General features: G+C 48.6%; 1 protein-coding gene across 1 annotated transcript in view; it reads right to left on the reverse strand.

The window, feature by feature from the left end:
• Positions 1-11565: 11565 nt before the first annotated feature.
• The window catches only part of SH3PXD2B (SH3 and PX domains 2B), a 119383-nt gene continuing 109046 nt past the window's right edge, over positions 11566-21902 (reverse strand). The window contains exon 13 of the mRNA XM_001095586.5: positions 11566-17986. Coding sequence (XP_001095586.3) covers positions 16445-17986 — 1542 coding nt within the window. The 3' untranslated portion in view covers positions 11566-16444. The remainder of the gene's footprint in view (positions 17987-21902) is intronic.

Genomic DNA, 21902 nt, shown 5'->3' on the forward strand with positions numbered 1-21902 from the left:
CCAACAACTGAGTTCTGCTGGCAAGTGAATTAGGGTCTCAGGTTAGGACTTCAAATTTCATGAGCTAAGGAGAAAAGAATCAAGTCCGACTTCATATGTTAGTGATATATTTGTGCCTAATGAGTGTTAAATGCACCACGATGTGCTGCTTTAACAAAGGTTTTCCCAGTATTTCCATTACAGAAAAATGAGTCATCACAATACTGAGAATATATACGCAGATTGATTCCAAAAAAACTACTCCAATGCGGTTGCCTCCATCCTGTCAGTGTGAGTGGAGATACAATTTCAGCAAAGCTGAAAAAAGTCAGTATATGTATGTATGTGTATATGTGTGTCTGTGTGTGTGTATATATAGACACATATATATGTATGTATGAATTAAAAATAAAAAGTGCCATCAGGTCTCCCATTAATGTTGTTAACGTAAACTCTGTTGGTTTTGTGTTTAACCTGTAAAAGTATTCTTTTTTTTTTTTTGAGACAGAGTCTTGCTCTGTCTCCCAGGCTGGCGTGCGTGCAGTGGTGCCATCTCGGCTCACTGCGACCTCCGCCTTCCAGGTTTAAGAGATTCTCTTGCCTCAGCTTCCCAAGTAGCTGGGGATACAGGCATGTGCCACCACACCTGGCTAATTGTTGTAGTTTTAGTAGAGAAGGGGTTTCACCATTTTGGCCAGGCTGGTTTTGAACGCCTGACCTCAGGCGATCCGCCCACCTCGGCCTCCCAAAGTGCTGAGACTATAGGTGTGAGCCACTGCGCCTGGCCCAGTATTCATTTTTTATTTGCATAGTAGCTACAAGGCAACATGTTTATATCTGGCTTATGTATATAATATACATTAATGTTAAAATCATTTAAGTCTAAACACTGGGAGTCTATAAGAATTTTGTTATCTTTAAGATGGGTGGGTACAAACTCAAATTTGAAAAACTTTTGTGTGAGTCCATTCTGTGTTGCTATAACAGAATACCACAGGCTGGGTAATTTATAAAGAATAGGGATTTAATTCTCACAGTTGTGGAGGCTGGGAAGTCCAAGGTCAAGGGGCTCGAATCTGGCGAGGGCCTTCTTGCTGTGTCATCCTGTGGCAGAGGCAGAAGGGCAAGAGAGACACGTGCAAAGAAGGGAAGGATCCCTCATGTCTTGGTGCTGTCCTTGAGTGAATGAGTTCTCATGAGATGTAGTTGCTTAACACTGTGTGGCACCTCCCACCCACTCTCTCTCTTGCTCCTGCTTTTGCTATGTGAGACACCTGCTTCCCCTTTGCCTTTCACTATGATTGCAAGCTTCATTAGGCCTCCCCAGAAGCTGAGTAGATACCTGGCATCATGTTTCCTGTACAGCCTGCAGAACTGTGAGCCAATTAAACCTCTTTTCTTTGTAAATTACCTAGTTTCACATATTCCTTTATAGCAATGCAAGAATGGCTTAACACAGTGGTCTAAAAAGACAATGGAATATTACTCAGCCTTAAAAAGGAAGGAAATTCTGACTCATGCTACAAAATGGATGGACCTTGAGGATATTATGCTAGGGGAAATAAGCCATCACAAAAGGACAGACACTTATATGAGGTACCTAGAACAGTCAAACTTATAGAACCAGAAAGTAAAATGGGCTGGGCGTGGTGGCTCACGCCTGTAATCCCAGCATTTTGGGAAGCCGAGGCAGGTGGATCATCTGAGGTCAGGAGTTTGAGACCAGCCCGGCCAATATGGCGAAACCTCATCTCTACTAAAAATACAAAATTACTTGGGTGTGGGGGCACATGCCTGTAATCCCAGCTACTTGGGAGGCTGAGGCAGGAGAATTGCTTGAACATGGGAGGTGGAGGTTGCAGTGAGTCAAGATGGTACCACTGCACTCCAGCCTGAGCAACAAGAGCGAAACTCCATTTCAAAAAAAAAAAGAGTAAAAAAGAAAGTAAAATGACGGTTGCCAGGGAGTTGGGGGGAGAGGAGAATTGTGAGGTTAGTGTTTAATGGGCACAGAGTTTCAGTTTGGGAAGATGAAGAAATTCTGAAGATGGATGGTGGTGGTGGTTGCCCAACAATGTGTACGTAACACTACTGAAGTGTGTACTTATAAATGATTGAAATGGTAAGTTTTATATTACATATATTTTGCCACAATAAAAAAATACAGTAAAAGTAGTTTAGCAAATTCATGTTCACAGCAGCATGGACATGAGGTGTTCTCAGATCTCCATGGAAGTCCCCACGTGCTTCCCAAGTGCTGTCCGCATCTTGATTCTTCTAAGAGCGACTTCCACAGGCTCTCCAAGTGAACATTCTTATGATCCTAGATAAATGCAGGGAGAAAACTCAGCAAATCTTCAGTTCTTTCCAAACGAAAGACTAACGTGGCCTGGGACTTCATCTGTTTGTCTATAACAGAATACCGTAGACTGAGTAATTTATAAAGAACAGGGATTTATTTCTCATAGTTCTAGGGTCTAGGAAGACCACGATCAAGGCCCTGGCATGTGGGGACGGCCTTCTTGCTGGGTCCTCACGTGGTGAAAGGCGGAAGGGCAAGTGGGGGATGATCGCTGTGTCCTGGCAGGGCAGAAGAGCAGCTGGAACACATTTCCTGTCAAGCCCCTTTATGAGGGCAACTAATTCCATTCGCGAGGGAGGGGCCTTCCTGGCCTGATCACCGCTTAAAGGCCCTGCCTCTTTTTTTTTTTTGAGACGGCGTTTCGCTCTTGTTGCCCAGGCTGGAGTGCAATGGCACGATCTTGGCTCACCGCAACCTCTGCCTCCCGGGTTCAAGTGATTCTCCTGCCTCAGCCTCCCGAGTAGCTGGGATTATAGGCATGTGCCACCACGCCTGGCTAATTTTGTATTTTTAGTAGAGACAGGGTTTCTCCATGTTGGTCAGGCTGGTCTTGAACTCCTGACCTCAGGTGATCTGCCTGCCTTGGCCTCCCGAAGTGTTGGGATTACAGGCATGAGCCACCATGCCTGGCCGGCGGCCCTGCCTCTTAATACTTAAAGGTCAATGTCACATTGGCAATATCTGAATTTAGGAGGGGACACATTTGAACCACAGCAGAATGGTTATTCTGCTGAGGATAGTAACTAAAATGCACCACCCAACGCAGATTCCTCATATTTATTCATTGTAAGGAATAAACTAAATTTAATATAGCGAAGTTCTGAATAATGCTTAAAATTTAGGATCTACAGCAGCATACATTCCAAAGTATGTTCTGTGGGATGTTCATAAATGTTACATGTAAAAGAGGATTCTGTTGTCAAAGATATTTTGGAAATAACTGGATTGAACTAGGTTAAACAGCTTGTTAATTGAAGGCTTTGGAGTCTTTAATGTTCTGGTGTGTGGCCCTCCAAGGAGGGAGATTTGGAAGATATTCAGACAAGTGTTTGTCAAGTGGATTCAGCCACAGAATGGCTTTTCATGATCATGTTGAGGTAGGGTGTTCCGTAAACACACTTTGGAAACATGTCCATTTTGAGAAAAATAATCAAATAGAAGATAAATATATACTAGGCAGGGGTTGTCAAGCTCTGTAGTCCTTGGGTCTAACCCACCCAGCTGCATGTTTCCTTTCACTGAGCTAAGAATGGTTTGTACATTTTCAGACGGTTGTATTTGGAATAGTTATGTAAATACTTGCATAAACATTCTGGTTTTGCCCCTTGGTTTGCAAAGCCCCAAATATTTACTATCTGACCCTTTAAGAAAAAGTTTGCCAACTCCTGCACTAGGCAATGAAAACGTCTCAAGATTTTTTTTTTTTTTTTGTGACAGAGTCTCACTCTGTCACCCAAGCTGGTGTGAAGTGGCGTGATCTCGGCTCACTGCAACCTCAGCATCCTGGGTTCAAGTGATTCTCCTAAGGAAGGAGACCACTACTACTCCTGCTGCCCTCCTCCCCCCACCTTGCCTAGTTCACAAGACAGGAGGAAAGAGAGAAAGCAAAAAGTTAGAAAGAAACAAAAGTAAGATAAATAGCTAGACAACCTCAGCACCACCACCCGGCCCTGGGAGTTAAAAAAAGTAATAACAATAACATCGACCCCTGACCTAAACTACTTGTGTTACCTGTAAATCCCAAACACTGTATGAAAAAAGCATTGCAAAACTTTTTGTTCTGTTACCTGACGCATGTAGTCCCCAGTCACGTTTCCCCAGGCTTGCTCAATTTATGACGACCCTTTCACTTGGACCCCTTAAAGTTGTAAGCCTTTAAAGAGGCCAAGAATTTATTTTTGGGGGAGCTTGGCTCTTAAGACGCGAATCTGCTGACGCTCCTGGCCGAATAAACCACTTCCTTCTTTCATCCAGTGTCTGAGGAGTTTTGTCTGCGGCTCGTCCTGCTACACTCCCACCTCAGCCTCCCAAGTAGCTGGGATTACAGGCACTCACCACCATGCCTGGCTAATTTTTGTATTTTTATTAGAGACAAGGTTTCACCATGTTGACCACGCTGGTCTCGAACTCCTGACCTCAGGTGATCTGCCCACCTCAGCCTCCCAAAGTGTTGGGATTACAGGCGTGATGGCGCCACCATGCCTGGACTGAAGATTGTTAATCTGAAGATTCTACTTTTTATAGAAACAATAAAAATTATTATGTGCTATTAGAAGGGCCTGCTGTGTGCTAGGTATACATTACTTTCATTAATCTTCACAACAATTATGTGAGAAAGGCACTATTGTCCCTATTTTATAAATGAGGATATCGTTTTAAAGAGGTAAAATGCATATCAGAGCCAGAACTCAAATCCAGGTCTAACCCTAAACCCCAGAATTGTTTCTTTGTCAGTGGTCTACGAAGTGGATTCCATGAATCCCAGCGGGTATATAAGACAAGCCATTAGAGCGCACTGAACCGTCTCTCTTTTCATTGTGTATTTTTCAGCATATCCTTCAGGCATGTTCAATTTTGCATATGTATTTTATTCCAATACATAACAAATCAACTAAAATTAGCCTAATTGGTAGCCAATAGACAGTTTCTTTATTTATTTTAGAGGCAGGTCTTACTGTCACCCAGACTGGAGTACAGTGGTGTGATTATAACTCACTGTAGTGTCAACCTCCTGGACTCCAGGGACCCTCCTGTCTCAGCCTCCTGAGTATCTGGAACTACAGGTGCATACCACTGTAACTGAATTTTGTTTTTGTTTTTGTTTTTTTGAGATGGAGTCTTGCTCTGTCACCCAGGCTGGAGTGCAGTGGTACAATCTTGGCTCACTGCAACCTCTGCCTCCCAGATTCAAGCAATTCTCCTGCATCAGCCTCCTGAGTAGCTGGGATTACAGGCATGCAGCGCCATGCCTGGCTACTTTTTGTACTTTTAGTAAAGATGGGATTTTACCATGTTGGCCAGGCTGGTCTTGAACTCCTGACTTCAAGTGATCCACCCCACTTCAGTTTCCCAAAGTGCTGGGATTATAGGTGTAAGCAACTGCGCCTGGTTGTAACTGGCTAATTTTTGTAATTTTTGTAGAGATGGTGGAGATGGGATCTTGCTACGTTGCCTATTAGTCTGATTTTTTTTTTTTTTGAGACGGAGTCTCACTCTCTCTGTCATTCAGGCTGGAGTGCAATGGCGCGATGTTGGCTCACTGCAACCTCCGCCTCACCTCAGCCTCCTGAGTAGCTGGGACTACAGGCGCGTACCACCACGCCTGGCTAATTTTTGTATTTTTAGTAGAGACGGAGTTTCACTACATTGGCCAGGCTGGTCTCGGACTCCTGACCTTGTGATCCGCCTGCCTCAGCCTCCCAAAGTGCTCGAATTACAGGTCTGAGCCACCGCACCCAGCCGCCTAGGCTGATTTTAAACTACTGGCCTCAAATGATCCTCCTGCCTTGGCCTCCCAAAGTGTTGGAATTACAGGTGTTAGCTGTCGCTTCCATCCCTAGTAGACAGTTTTTACGAATCCTGATAAATAGCTCCCCATTCTCCTCCCTTGAGTTCAGAATTAACTGAGAGAGAGGGATCCGAGAGATAGAGAACAAAATGTTAGCTTTATTCTTGAGAGGGCCATGGGAGAGTCTAGCTTAGGTGTGGTGCCTGGCAGTCATGGTGTCTCAAGCTTGAATCCAAGAATTAAGACATGCTCACTGACCCAGGCACAGGCCTACTCCCACAGCTAGGGGCCCAGTGGAATATGTGTCCCTGGGCCATCTGATCCCCAGTAGGAGACAGGCTGAGCTGTGCATACCTGGTTCCTGCTCCCCTAAATATCAGTCATTCTCCCCCAGGGAGAGAGAGAGCTGGAGCCTTACCGTGATTGTAGCTCCATTCACGTGGAAGGGAACAAACCAAACGTGGGGTGTATGTAAGAGTTTCCCACCTAACAATATTGTACATGACATTTATTTATTAATCCATGTATTTTGTACATGTTAACATATATACACACACACACATATATACACACACACATACACACACACACACACACACACATATATATATATATATATATATATATATATAATTTTTTTTTTTTTTGAGATAGAGTCTTGCTCTGTTGCCCAGGCTGGAGTGCAGTGGTGCTATCTCGGCTCACTGCAACTTCCACCTCCACGGTTCAAATGATTCTCCTGACTCAGCCTCCTGGGTAGCTGGGACATGCCACCATGCCCAGCTAATTTTTTTGTATTTTTAGTAGAGATGAGGTTTTGCCATGTTTTCCAGGCTAGTCACGAACTTCTCACCTCAAGTGATCTGATCACCTCGGCCTCCCAAACTGCTGGGATTACAGGCATGAGCCACTGTGCCCAGCCACATGTTAACATTTTTATTGAGGGGTATGCAATGAAAACCGAAGTCCACTATTCTGTACTATACTGTAGAAGTATCGGAGGCCAAGTTTCACACAGCTGAAAGGGAATGAGGACATAGTTTAATATAGGATCTGGGCCTCCTGGATCTTAAGAGAAGATGAACCTGGGCTTTATTAATAAAATATGTATGTTCTGTACACTGCCATTAATTTACAAGTCTCTAAAGGAAAACGTGTTTAGAAAATTTACGTGTTTAGAATAGAAAAATTCCCTGCCTGGTGGCTATTTTCTGAAGTTTCCTGTATGTGGCAATCTCACTGCAGGTTGAGTATCCCTTATCCAAAATGCTTAGGACCAGAAGTGTTCTGGGTATCACTTTTTTTTTCAGATTTTGGAATACTCGCAGAATACACACCGATTGAGTGTGCCTAATCAAAAAATCTGTAATCTGGATGCTTCCTTGAGCATTTCCTTCGAACGTCATGCCATTGCTTCAGATTTTGGAGTATTTCAATTTTGGGTTTTTATATTTGGGGATGCTCAATTTGCATGGGAAAATCCTTACAGACAACTCCAAGGTAGCGTAACAGCAAATAGGAAACCTTGAAGTCAGTGAGCAGCTCTCTGTTGCAGTGAGTTACAAACAAAATTTGGGTGAAGGGTGTGGCTAAGGTTAGACAGGTGTTATGGTTCAGATAGAATGCAAGGCAGAGCTGAAATTTAAAATTGGACATTTTCCAGCATTTATTACATGAAACGCTGCTCCTGATAGATGCTCTGTGATTGGAATCACCATCAATACATTTGAGAAACCTAATATAAATAAACCCCCTCTCAGACATTCACGTTGCACACTATTATGTAAGAGGCTGATTATGCTTACATAAGAAGTCCTGCAATAGACTTTATTTAAACAGCAGTTCTCAAACTAATGTATCTGCAGAACACTTATTTCCAAATTCCTATCGACATTTATTCTGAAAAACACTTTGGGAAATGCTAAGTGGGAGGATTATAGATCTGGGAACTGTTACGGTAAGGGGCTCAGATGCCCAGGTTCAGCCTCTTACTAGCTGTGGCCATGGGTAAATTAATCTCTCAGACTGTTAATTTCTTCACCCATAAAATGGATATAATATTTCCTATCTGTAAGAATTGTAGTGAAGATTAAAAGAGATAAAATCTATACGCTTCTCAACTAATATAGCATGTACTCAGTACAAGTTAGATCCTGGCTGGGTGCAGTGGCTCACGCCTGCAATCCCAGCACTTCGGGAGGCCAAGGTGGGTGGATCACTTGAGGACCAGAGTTTGTGACCAGGCTGGCCAACATGGTGAAACCCTGTCTCTACTAAAAATACAAAAATTAGCTGGGCATGGTGATGGGCAACTGTAATCCCAGCTAGTTGGGAGGCGGACGCAGGAGAATCACTTGAACCTGGGAGGCGGAGGCTGCAGTGAGCCGTGATTGCATCACTGCACTCCAGCCTGGGTGACAGAGCGAGACTCTTGTCTCAAAAAAAAAAAAAAAAAAAAAAGTTAGATCCTTTCTCTTAATTATAGAGCTAGGTTTGGGGAAAGAGGAAATCTTTCTTAAGATTTGGAATCCCAGGGAACAGTTTTATCAGGATGAAAGATGTGCTTTGATTAACACTGGGGAGGTGACATAGCATGCCATGAAAGGGCCAGCTTTAGGATCAGAGATACCAAATACTAGCTATGTGAGCCTGTGTCCATCACCTCCATCTTTCAAAATGTAGTGCCTTCATATATAAAACGTAGACCTCTACCTCACATTTTGCATTTTGAGGATGGAATAAAACAATGTATATATGGCTGGGCACGGTGGCTTATGCGTATAATCCCAGCACTTTTGCAGGCTGAGGCAGGCGGATCACTTGAGGTCAGGAGTCCGAGACCAACCTGGCCAACATGGTGAAACCCTGTCTCTATTAAAAATACAAAAATTAGCTGGGCATGGTGCCACACACCTGTAATTCCAGCTACTTGGGAGGCTGAGGCAGGAGAATCACTTGAACTCGGGAGGCGGAGGTTGAAGTGAGCTGAGGTCTCACCACTGCACTCCAGCCTGGGCAACAGAGAGAGATCCTGTCTCAAAAAAAAAGAACAGTATATACAAAAATGCCTTACAGTTCTGGAAATCAGTACATGCTTAATGATGACCAGTTGATAATAATAGCACAGAGGCCGGGCACAGTGGCTCATGCCTGTAATCCTAGCACTTTGGGAGGCCAAAGTGGGCGGATCATGAGGTCAGGAAATAAAGACCATCCTAGCCAACATGGTGAAACCCCGTCTCTGCTAAAAACGCACACAAAAATGCAAGGCATGGTGGCATGCACTTGTAGTCCCAGCTACTTAGGAGGGTGAGGCAGGAGAATTGCTTGAACCTGGGAGGCGGAGGTTGCAGTGAGCCGAGATTGTGCCACTGCCCTCCAGCCTGGGCAACAAAGTAAGATTCCATTTCAATAATAATAATAAATAATAGCACAGAATATCATTTTTGAACACGTAGACTATACTATGTAAGGTGCACAGCCCGGCCACTTCTCAGGATGGAGCATGCAGATTATTTCCTCAGAATGGATTTTTCAGGACGCTGATTCCTGCTGAGTTTGACTTTTAGGGAGCGAAGCTGAGGAATCTGTCTTTCGATAAGCTCCCTGGTGAATCATTAAGGTCATTAAAATTTGAGAGCCATTGATTAGGAAGTGTGAGTTGCAAGACACTGAAGAATCCCATGTGGACCAAATGATACTGAATGAGAGAGAGAATGGACATTGAAGACTAAGGAACTTGGAGAAGCATGTCCCCATGATGGGAATCCTGGACTCAGAAACTCACCTTAGAGAAGGGAGTATTTGCAGGTTATGTGAGGGTAAGACAGCTGGATCATGTTTGGCATGGTTAAAACGGTATGATGGGGCTGGGCACGGTGGCTCATGCCTGTAATCCCAGCACTTTGGGAGGCCAAGGCGAGCAGATCACCTGAGGTCAGGAGTTCGAGACCAGCCTGGCCAACACAGTGAAACCCTGTCTCTACTAAAAATACAAATGTTAGCTGGCGGTACACGCCTGTAATCCCAGCTATTCGCAAGGCTGAGATACAAGAATCACTTGAGCCTGGGAGGCGGAGGTTGCAGTGAGCTAAGATTGTGCCATTGAACTCCAGTCTGGGTGACAAGCGTGAAACTCCGTTTCATAAAACAAAGCAAAACAAAACACAAAACAGTATGACGGGGATGGTGAGTGTGACACTTTCAACTGAGACCTGAAGGAAGGTCATGGGGCAGAAATGTAGTGAGAGGGCATGTAGCCCGCAAAGAGAAAGCCAGGTTTGGTTCCCGATCATAGTCCCATTGTCATCCCATCCCATGAGGCAGATGCCCCTCAAAACCCAGCCAGGAAGCCCATACCATTGCCAGTCCTGTTATGATTAAGCACTCTTGGTTTGCAAGAACTTGGGTGAACCTGCTCCCATGGGGGCCCAGAACACCGCGTGACTTTTTCCTTTCTCTTCTTCTTCTTTTTTTTTTTTGAGACACAGTCTCACTCTGTCATCCAGGCTGGAGCATAGTGGTGCAATCACAGCTCATTGTAGCCACGAACTCCTGGGCTCAAGCAATCCTCCCTCTTCAGCCTCCCAAGTAGCTGGGACTGTAGGTGTGCACCACCACACCTGGCTACTTTTTTTTTTTTTTTTTGAACTTTCAGTAGAGGAAAGGTCTTGCTGTGCTGCCCGGGCTGGTCTCAAACTCCTGGGTTCAACAGATCCTCCCACCTTGGCCTCCCAAAGTGCTGGGATTACAGGTGTGAGCCACTACTCTTTCTGTTTTTTTCCTTCTAATAGGGACACAGATTAATATATTAATGACCATTATTCCTAAGCAAGGTCTGCAAGAAGGTCATTATATTGTTTCCTCTAAGGAAGGATGAATATTGCATGTAAATCCCTTCCCTGCAAGTTCTTTTGTTTGGGGACTCTGCTGGTTTCCGTCTCTCTTTAGGAAGGTGGGGTGGTGGTGTCCTATTAGTCACCTGGGAACAAGGGGGCTCCACACGGGTCGATTTGGCTTGGGCCCTGCCTTTGGGAAAGTAGTAAAACATTAGGCAGTATTTTCCACCCGCCAGGAGCAGATGGCTTTGGGCAGTCCCTGTGGCCCAAATGTGGCTGCATTTCCCGCCCCCAACCCCCACTGCACTTTTTTTTGAGACAGAGTCTTGCTCTGTCGCCCAGGCTGGAGTGCAGTGGCATGATTTGGACTCACTGCAACCTCCGCCTCCTGGGTTCAAACGATTCTCCTGCCTCAGCCTCCCAAGTAGCTGGGGTGACAGGCACCCGACACCATGCCTGGCTAATTTTTGTATTATTATTATTATTGTTATTATTTACTAGAGATGTGGTTTCACCATACTGGCCAGGCTGGTCTCAAACTCCTGACCTCAGGTGATCTACCCGCCTAGGCCTCCCAAAGTGCTGGGATTACAGGCGTGAGCCACTGTGCCTGGACCCCCATAGCACACTCTTGACCACCAGGAGACAATGCCAGCCAGAGGCTCACCATTCTTTGGACATAAAGGAAGCTTTCCCTTGGTTTGTGGACACTGTAGTTAAGAGAATGAAGGTGTGCTATGGCCTAGAGGGGTCACCCCTATTTCTCGGCAGCGCTCAAACGTAACTGGCATACGTTTCTGTTCTTTGATCCCAAAGATCCCAGGCCACAAAGCTATGTACCCTTTCTCCTGCCAAATAAAATCCATAGACACTGCATCTTCACGATGAAGCTTGAAACCAGTCAAGCACTTTTTTTATTTAAAAAAAAAAAGAAGGAAAAAAGTCTAATGGTAAAGTATATAGCCTATACATGCTACAGCTAGTTGTTCTCACCCCTCCCCTCACATCCTATATACTTGTTTATTTAATGTTTAAAGGAAACAAAAACCACCACCGGAATGCCAATTTGCCAAGAGGGTAGAGTAAGTGTGGGGATCTCCAGCGTCATCCTATGAGCAGGCACCAGGTGGTGGGTGGTGCCCACTGTTCCTGGAGGGAGGTAAGAAATGGCCTATTACTTGGAAGCTCCCCAAAGCAGGAAATGTGGGTTGTAGTCAGGGTGGCCACAGTTTATCATCACCCCTCTAAGTGAAAGGGGCGTTTAACAATAATTACACGGGCACAGAGGCATACATGGGCACACACTGGGGTAAAATGTGGACACCATCGTTGCATTAGAATTGCTTATTGCTGATGTAAGCCTGGTGGGGGCACCTTCTCTTTTACATGAATAGGACATCTGAAAGTGAAGGCTACTGGCTGTGGCACTGTGTTTTGCCTCTTTGAGGACAAAAGAGGTTGAGCCCCTCATCCCTGATTGGAGCTTAGAAGGCTTACTTTGGAGTCGAGGATAGAAACGGGAAGATGGAATGTTGAAACATGAGGAGGAGCTCGACAACTTGGCAGGATAGCACCAGAAACCAGATGCCACCCCACGGAACTGGGCAGTCCAGTCTGTAGAAAGGTGCTCTGAAGGAGGTCCACGAGCAGGCAAGGATTGTGGAGCCTCCGGTTCTAGCTGTGCAGCTCTGCCTGGGACCCTCATGGAAACTTATTCTAGTTAGGAGCAATTCCTCCAGGCCAAGGGAGGGCGCCCTGCACCCTCAGGCCTCGATGCATGTTGCTGTACCTCTCATCAGCCCACCGTCTGACATGAGGTCATCTTTGGTCTGTGGTGAGGTATGGGTGTCTGCAGTCTACACAAAAGCCTTGCAGAATTGGCCTGGACAACCCTTGGGAGATAAGACAGCCACACGTGGCTCAGGCTGTTAGGTGTCCACTGTCACAGTCCAAAGAGAAGGGTACGGCCTCCAAGAGGGCAGCTTAACCCAACATGGAAGACTTGGGCACGATGAAAGGACGGGGGCCCAGCTACGAATGTTTTTGTTCTTGATGTCAAGTTGCCAGCTATTGGAAGGCAGGAGCAGTTTCTTCTTTTTCCCCACTCTGTGCTGGATACTTGGGAGAGGTGAAATGAATACCACACTGTCCACTCCTCAGCCTAAGGTCCTTCTCAAGTCCTGGCACACTCAGCATCTGCTCTTTAACATGGCATATGTTCCCCCGTTTTCTACCTGGTAATGAAATCCTCAGTGGGCGCAAACATTTTAGGGCCAAGAACATTGCCTTGGAAATTGATTCTATGGCGTGGCCTCATGGCAGAAGTTTAAAATGACTACCGTGACTTGGCATGGGCTCCAGCAATCCCCCAGTAGGGAAGGGCCATTAAAAGTGGTTTAAGCTGGAGTTCAGCTCTCCCCAAGTCTCAGCCAGAACGACATACACCCACCAATGGCAAAGAAAGATTCTGAGCAAAAAGTGTGAGCAAAGGCCTCTTTTATCAAGAGGTGGTCCTAAGACTCAGATTTTCCAAATTTTTGGAGGTACCACAAGCTGTCCATTTGCCCTGGGATGTAAGGTAAAGTAGTACTCACAATTGCAGTAATAAGCAGGGGTGAGGGGAAGAAAAAAAAATATCTGCCCGCCTTTTGGGCTGCCATTTGGCCTGTGACCTACTGAAATGTGTGACCAAGGGGTGGAGGGAAGAGACAAATTCAGAGGGAGGGTCACTTGATTCCCTGGAAGCTCTCAGAGAAAAATTCACGGGCACGAGGAACAAAGAAACAAACAAGCAAACAAAAAAACCAAACAAACCAAAACTCGAGATCTGAGTCCCAGCTTGGCCACTATTTAGACAAGGCTAGAGTATGTGACTTCTCCCTCTGAACCTTAATTTTCTCACTATAGATCAGGGCTGGTCCTATCCGCCTCACAGGGTTGCCGTAAGGATTAAAGGAGGGCGTGTGTTTAGGCACGGGTCACCTGCCTGGTGCTTGGCACAGCTGTCACGATGGGCCTGGACACTTTCTAGAGCCATGACTCCAGGGGAGTTCTGCATATGCGCCATCAATTGCTCACAGAATAGTGACCACAGTCCTGGATGGGGTAAACCTAAGTCCCCAGGCAAGGACAGCTAGGAGAGTGACTAGCCACCCCGACCCACCCACTACCTGGGGAAGTGTCTACCATTGCAGGAAAAGGAGCTGGATACATACATCCTCAGGCCATAGATACGACCCGAGGAGAGAACAGTGAACAGACAGGAATGTGACTTCAGTACCTATAGTTCATGTCAGAATAATAATTATCATCATAGCAAAAGAGAAAGGCAGGTTCTTTCATTTGCAGGAAAATTTTCTGCCTAGAGGAAGTCAGGGCAAGTCTGTTCCTACCCAGCTGACCCCTGGGAGAAAGGAATGAGGCAAGAGAGAAAATCCTTCAATGAAGTCAGCAGACAGGACTCAAAGCTCCTCCAGTCAGGGATGGAGCCACACACATCACGGTCTAGCCTAGCACAGAGTAGGCACTCATAATATATCTGAAAATGTCACTGAAAGCCAGAGAGCAAATCAGAAAAAAAAAAAAACGTGAGTTTTGTCTTTTGAAATGTAGTCAAATCTCACATAGCTTCACGAAAGTTGTTTAAACCAAAGTAGATTAAGAACTCAGGAAAACTGCCATGGGGCCTCCTCTCAAGGGAGAGGACCCTTGAGTGATGGCAGCCCTTTCCCACCTCCCTTCTTCCCCTGGCTGCCATCTGCCCCCAAGGTTCTGGGCACAGGGCCAAGTGGCAAGTGGGCCCTGCAAGAAGTGCCCCAGGGCCCTGCCCAAGCCTCTCTGGGGAATGGGATTGCAGGCCAGCTGGAGGAAGGGACTAAAGATGCTACAGGTGATCAGAGGAAGCTCCTTCTCATGCAGAAGCAGCCAGCGCCCACACGATAGGGGATGGAGCTGGGAGGTGGGGCAGAAGAGGGCTGTTGGAGCAAAGCTTTGGCACTGCAGGTAGACAGTGAGCAGACTCCCAAAAAACTGGCTTTGTGGGTCCAAAAGTATCTCAGCTGATGAACACTGTGAACTGGAGATCTCTGGGGCAGGACCGGGCAGGGCAGGGCTGCCTTGGTCAGGTAGAATGGGAAGGGGTTCTGCTCTACTCTCTTACTCTGGGCTGGGAGCTAGAAATGCTGGGTCCTGATTTTGCTTCTGCAGTGACTTAGCCATGCCTCTCCAGGCCTCAGTTTGACAGATGACCACATCTGCCCTGGGTTTCTTCCAGGGAGAAAACAGATTTGGCAGTGCGTGAACAAAGAAAAAACATTACAAATGCCGGAGAGGCACAGGAAGCAGCTCTGCCTGGCCCTTGGTTCCCTGCCTCCCTCTGGGGCCGCTGCATGCTATGCCCAGCCCCTCGAGGCTGGCCCGCGAGGCCACCTCAGCTCCTGTTGCTCCACAAGCTCTGTTTGCCGGCGGGCAACAGCTTAGAAGCAGGGAACAGGGCTTGGCGCCAACCACCAGGACCCTGGCATTCTCCTGTCATGGAGACACAGCTGTTGAGTCCAGGGAAGCCTTTGGTATAGGCTGGAGGGATGGTGGGTGTGGCAGCAGCCACGAATGCCCCCTCACCCCCACCACAATGAAGTCACTTGGCCACCTGCTCCTGGCACTTAGCCAGCTTCTATCTCTTCCCTGCATGGTTTGCCTTTTACAGAGGGGAGGGAACAGGCACTGAAGTCAGGCAGGCCTGGACTCAAATCCTCTTCCCTCTTCTTCCTGGCTGGTATGTCCTTGGGCACACGGAGCCTGAGTTTCCTCATCTATAAAGTGGGTATAGTATCACAAGGGAGGGTTGTGAATGCAAAGCACCGAGTACAGTGTTTGGCACCCACGAAGCACTCAGCAAAGGGATGCTGACGAGGGCAGGACTCGTGAATGGGCCTCTTAGTCAAACGAACTTTGAGATTCTTGCTTTAGGTAGGCAGAAATGAAATGCTCCAAGTTGGGGTGGGAATTCTCATTGAAAAGCCCTGGAGGGACTGGAGCCTGCAGCAGGAAAGTGCAGCATACGGGGGGGCTGCAACCACCCTTCAGGGCTGATCATGGTCCCAAGAAAGAAGGTGGGAGGCAGGGCGGCTGAGCGGACCTCCAGGCCCACTCCTGGGGGAGCTGCATCCAGTGGAACCTCGGAGGCCCCTGGGCCTGAGGCCTTGGGGAAGGGGACATTTTCCCTGGGACTGGCAATGGAATGGACTTCTTCAGGATGAAGTTCCTTCTGGTACCAGGCAATTCAGAAGAGTGAATATAGTCTCTGGGCTTTTAGAAACACGAAGAAGTTGGAGCAAGTCGTCATGGACTGGGCGGGCTGCCCCTTACTGTGCCATGTCCAAGCCATGAGAGACCCTTGCTGGAGTTTCTCCAGGCGATGGGATCCAGTCCTGGAGGCCTTGGAGAGTCCTGGTCCCATTGTCGGGTCGCAATGCCATTGGCCAGGAGGAGTTCTCTTAAGGCAGGGATGTTGACATGGACAGAAAGCAAAGGCCGTGGGTTCTGAGCCTCCAGCGATGCTGTGATAGGAGGGATCAGACCCAGGGGCGCCCGAGGTGTCCGAAACTCACTCTCCACCCATGGGAGGCAAGAAGTCACAGCACCCCAGAGTCTGTCTGCCTTGGAAGCTGTGTGAAGAATGATAAATTAAGAGGCGTATTAAATATGTGGGTAGAGCCAGCAAGGACCAGTGGGCCCTCTAGGCAGAAAGGGCGTCGGCTATGGCTTCTTTCGGAGATAGTTGGAGGGAATCCACCCCTCCCAGGAAGGGGCTCCGCTCAGGACCTGGCAGAACCACCAGCCACTGCTGTTCTTCTCCCGGACTTCAAACACTGTCCCTTCCTGGAAGCTGCTGGTGTCTTTGTCTCCTTCAAAGTCGGCCACGGCCACATACAAAGAGTCCTTCAGGCCGTCGGCACTGGGGACAGCGGCTGCAGCTGCTTCCTCCCTGTTTTCTCCAATCTTGCCGGTCCCCCGTGGCCCCAGGCTGCCTTTGCCTCGCGTGTCATCCTGGCCCCCCAAAGAGTTGGAGAGAAAAGGTTTGGCTTTTGGAGGGACGAGGAGAGCACGGCCCGGGGTGGGAGCGGCCCTGCTTTCGTGGCCTTCACACTGTGGACCTCTGACCTCTGGGAGGGGCCTGGATGACGAAGAGGTTTTCTTGGGGGGAGGTGGTCTCCGGGGTGGGACCACAGGTCTCTGCTGGGGAGCCTCCTGGAGAGGAACAGGCACGCTCTTAGACACAGGATCTGTGGTCTTGGCTGGCCTCGGAGGGGCTCTGCAGGAAATCTCTTTTGGGCTGAGACCATCCTGTTTGCCCGTCCTGTCCTGGGCGCGGCCAGACCCCTCTCCTGGGAGGAAGCTTCGGCTGAAGGCCACGTCTTGGCCCCCCACTGCCTGGGGGCCCTCCCCATCCAACAAGGACTTGTCTTGGGACTTGGCAGGCCTGAGCTTACTCCTGAGGTTGCAGATGTCGACTTGGTCTTCGCCCTGAGGTGGCTCTGTTTTGGGGGAAGGAGTTGGTTTTGGCCTAACCTGAGGTCTGGACTTCAAGAAGGGATTCTGGGGAGTGGCGTCTGGCTTCTCCTCCGGCAGGTCAGTTTTGGATTTGGAGATGGGCCGGAGGTTGGGCTTCTTCACTTCCTTGGCCAACACCTTGTGGCCACACTCCAGCCCCATGTCATTTTTCAGCTGGAACAGTTTGCTTTTGTCAGGTTTGGGCTCTGGCCTCCTGCCGTCCCGGGCTGGAGGGGTGTGTTTGGCTGGCATCATGGGCAAAATCATGCCGGGAGGCTTGGGGGCGGGGCCCCGGAGCTGCTCTGTCCTCTGCCGCTCCCGCTCCAGCAGCTCCCCCTCCGACTTGATGATGGATTCTTTCCTCGGAGGGAGGCTGGGCTTCTCCTCCATGTCGGGGTCTGAGATCTCCTCATAGCCTGCTGACGCAGACATGTCTGAAGACGCCTTCCTCAGGACCTCCTTACCGCCCTTCCAGTCTTTAGACCATGGCAACCCTGAGTCCATGGCACCATGCGGTGCGTCAGGCAGGGGCCGGGAGGGGCCCGTGGCTTCGCTGCCCGTGTTGTTCTCCAGCGCTGCTGCTTCCCCCAGCCGGAGCTGGGTCACCTCGTGGGGCAGGGGAGCCAGAAAGTTGGGTCTTGACGCATTGCTGGTCTTCTTGTATTTGTCAATGAAGGTTGCCGGGGCCCACCCTTCCTTATCTTCAATCTGAATGTACCACCAGCCACTCAAGTTTTTCTCGATCACCTGCAAGGGAGGATAGACAAAGGCACTTGGGTGCGATGCCAGCGCCAGCACACGAAATGGTTTGGGAGAACCCACGTGTAACTGGAGCTCTGGAAGCTGCCACTGTGTGCTCAGCAGCTCCTCTGGCAAGGTCTACAGGGGACCACCAGTGGAGACGTGACCATGTTCTGGGAATATCTCAGATGGGGGTAGATTCTTGTTGGACTGGATTCCCCCTAAAGCAGTCCATGAGATGTGGACTTGGGTATAGGTACTTAATTTGAGAGTTGGTACTAGGAAATACACGTAAGGAAGTAGAGAGAGAAAGAAGGGAAGGGGAGAGGCCGATTATGAGCAAGTTACTGCTCTGGGCCATGGGGACTGATCTGCCAGGGACCCTCTGAGAGACCACAAAGAGAATGCCTCAGAACGGTGCCTCTGGGGATGCGTGCATTTATCTATCGACTCCCGGCCCCTCCCTACCCAGGGTATTAACTCCTCTCCCTTTCTGGGAAGCTGTTGGCTTGCAAGGACGTGTGTGTAGGTGCAGGGGCTTCAGATGGATCAGGGGCACCGGCAGCGTCTGCTACAATTCTAACGACAAGGCAGAAGTCAAAGCTACCTTTGATCCTGGCTTCTTTGGCTGAGCATCGGATGAAGAAGTTAGCTGGTATTTATAGAGGCCACAACATATGAAAGATACCTACCTTTTTTTTTGAGACAGAGTCTTGCTCTGTCACCCAGGCTGAAGTGCAGTGGCATGATCTCGGCTCCTTGCAACCTCCGCCTCCGAGGTTCAAGCGATTCTCATGCCTTAGTCTCCCAAGTAGCTGGGATTACAGGCATGCACCACCACACCTGGCTAATTTTTATATTTTTGGTAGAGATGGGGTTTTGCCATGTTGGCCAGGCTGGTCTCGAACTCCTGGCCTCAAGCGATCTGCTGCCTCGGCCTCCCAAAGTGCTGGGATTACAGGTGTGAGCCACAGTGCCTGGCCTGAAAAATACCTATCTTTGAACACAGGAATCACACTCAGCTCAAAGAGATGCTCGTGTTTATATACAGGGGACCTGGAGCTGGTGGAGTACAGTAGATTTTCATCTTGTCCCTACTTCCCTGTGGGATACACGCCTGTTGGATGGAATGGTGGCTGGAATCACCCATGTTGTTGAAGATCTTGTTCTCTGTCTGTTTTTTGTCCAGCACTGCGTGGCTGAATTCACACAGGTGAAAGGTGTGCTCGCTATTACGGGCTGAATTGTGTCTCCCTACCCAAATTCATATGTGGAAGCCCTAACCCCCATACCTCCAAATGTGACTGTATTTGGAAATACGGCCTTTAAAGAGGTGGTGAAGTTTAAAATGGGTCACTAAGGTGGCCTGAGTTTGGATGTATGTCCCCACCCAAGTCTCATGTTGAAAGGTGATCCCCAATGATGGAGGTGGGGCCTGGTGGGAGGTGTTTGGGTCATGGGGGCGGATCCCTCATGAATGGCTTGGTGTCCTTCCCATGGTAATGAGTTCCCACGAGATCCGGTTGTTTAAAGTGTGTGGTGTTTCCCTGCCATTCTCTCTTGCTCCTGCTCTCACTACGTGACGCGCCTGCTCCTGCTTTGCCTTCTGCCATGAGTAAAAGCTCCCTGAGCCTCCCCAGAAGCCAAGCAGATGCCGGCACCATGCTTTCTGTACAGCATGCCCAACTGTGAGTCCAGCAAACCTCTTTCCTTTATACATCACCCAGTCTCAGGTATTTCTTTTTTCTTTTTTTTTTGAGACGGAGTCTCGCTCTGTCGCCCAGGCTGGAGTGCAGTGGCCGGATCTCAGCTCACTGCAAGCTCCGCCTCCCGGGTTCACGCCATTCTCCTGCCTCAGCCTCCCGAGTAGCTGGGACTACAGGCGCCCGCCACCACGCCTGGCTAATTTTTTGTATTTTTCAGTAGAGACGGGGTTTCACCGTGTTAGCCAGGATGGTCTCGATCTTCTGACCTCGTGATCCACCCGTCTCAGCCTCCCAAAGGGCTGGGATTACAGGCTTGAGCCACCGCGCCCGGCCTCAGGTATTTCTTTATAGCAATCCAGGAATGGCCTGATACATGGGCCCTAGTTCAATATGACTGATGTCCAAATAAGAAGAGGAGATCAGAAAACACACAGGGACTGAGGGACGCCCACATGAGAAACAGCGGGAAGGTGCCATATGGAAGCCAGGGAGACAGGACACAGGAGGAACCAAACCTGCTGACAGCTTGATCTCGAACTTCTGGCTTCCCCAATTGTGAGACAATAAACTGCAGTTGTTTAAACCACCCCATGTGGTATTTTGTGATGGCAGCCATCGCAGATGTACACTGCAGTTCCCTGGTAGGCTCTCTCTGGACTCGGAAGATCTGATGAACGCTCATGACACCCTGTGAGTTGGGAACTGTCACTTCATTTTACACATGCAGAACCGAGCCTCAGGAGAGCTGAGGAACACACAGTGGGTCCTGTAGAAAGCCCGTCGATCGGAGGAGAGTCAAAGGTAGGGGGTGGGCTTCAGAGTCACCTAATCTTGCCTCTCAGAAAAGAGACCCGTGGCTGGGCGTGGTGGCTCACACCTGTAATCCCAGCACTTTGGGAGGCCGAGGCGGGTGGATCACGAGGTCAGGAGATCGAGACCATCCTGGCTAACATGATGAAACCCTATATCTACTAAAAATACAAAAAATTAGCCGGGCTTGGTGGCCGGCACCTGTAATCCCAGCTACTCAGAAGGCTGAGGCAGGAGAATGGCATGAACCCGGGAGGCAGAGCTTGCAGTGAGCTGAGATCGCGCCACTGCACTCCAACCTGGGCGACAGAGCAAGACTCTGTCTCAAAACAAACAAACAAACAAACAAAAAACCAAACCCCATCGATCGGAGGAGAGTCAAAGGCAGAGGGGTGGGCTTCAGAGTCACCTAATCTTGCCTCTCACAAAAGAGACCCCTGGCCAGGGGTGGTGGCTCACACCTGTAATCCCAGCAGTTTGGGAGGCCGAGGCAGGTGGATCATCTGATGTCAGGAGTTCGAGACCAGCCTGGTCAACATTGTAAAACCCTGAGTCTACTAAAAATACAAAAAATTAGCTGGGTATGGTGGGATGCACCTGTTATCCCAGCTACTTGGGAGGCTGAGGCAGGAGAAACGCTTGAACCTGGGAGGCAGAGGTTTCAGTGAGCTGAGATCGTGCCGTTGCACTCCAGCCTGGGCGACAGAGCAAGACTCTGTCTCGAAAAAACAAAACCAAAAACAAAAAAGACCCTGCTTGGAGAGGGGCTGTGTCTGGGGTGAGAAACTGCAGAAGGAGCAAAGATGGCCGCAGGCACTTTGTGCAGAGGTACTTTCTTTCCCCTCATTCTTGTGATTTTTTTTTTGTTGTTTTGTTGTTGTTTTGTTTTGTTTTGTTTTTTTGATGGAGTCTTGCCCTGTTTCCCAGTCTGGAGTGCATTGGCGCTATCTTCACTCATTGCAACCTCTGCCTCCCGGGTTCAGACGAAAGGCACTTTGTGCACTTTCTGGGAGAGGGATGGCAGCCACAGACTCAGCCGCCAGGACGCAAATGCTGGGCTCCTGGGCCTGCAGTCCTGGGTTCTAGTCTTGGCTCTACCACTTACTGCCTGAGTGGCCCGGGACAAGCCGCATGCCTCAGATTCCACATCACAGAAGGAAAATGATAAGAACAATTTAATACCCACCTGTAGAATTTTTGAAGCCACAAGAGCTAATGCATACAACAGCCCTTGATAAATGCTGTGCACTTGGTAAACGCTCCTGTGATTAAATTAGAGTGGAGGTCACTGAGCCAGCGGGTTGCGCTTGACAGGCAGCACTTAATGAGTCCCACTGGAATCTCCAGGGAAGGCCACTGATAAATGTAAGCTCTTTATGTGAGGATGACCGGCATCTTATCAACAC

Source organism: Macaca mulatta, chromosome 6, assembly GCF_049350105.2.
Source record: "Macaca mulatta isolate MMU2019108-1 chromosome 6, T2T-MMU8v2.0, whole genome shotgun sequence".
Classification (NCBI taxonomy): Eukaryota; Metazoa; Chordata; class Mammalia; order Primates; family Cercopithecidae; genus Macaca; species Macaca mulatta.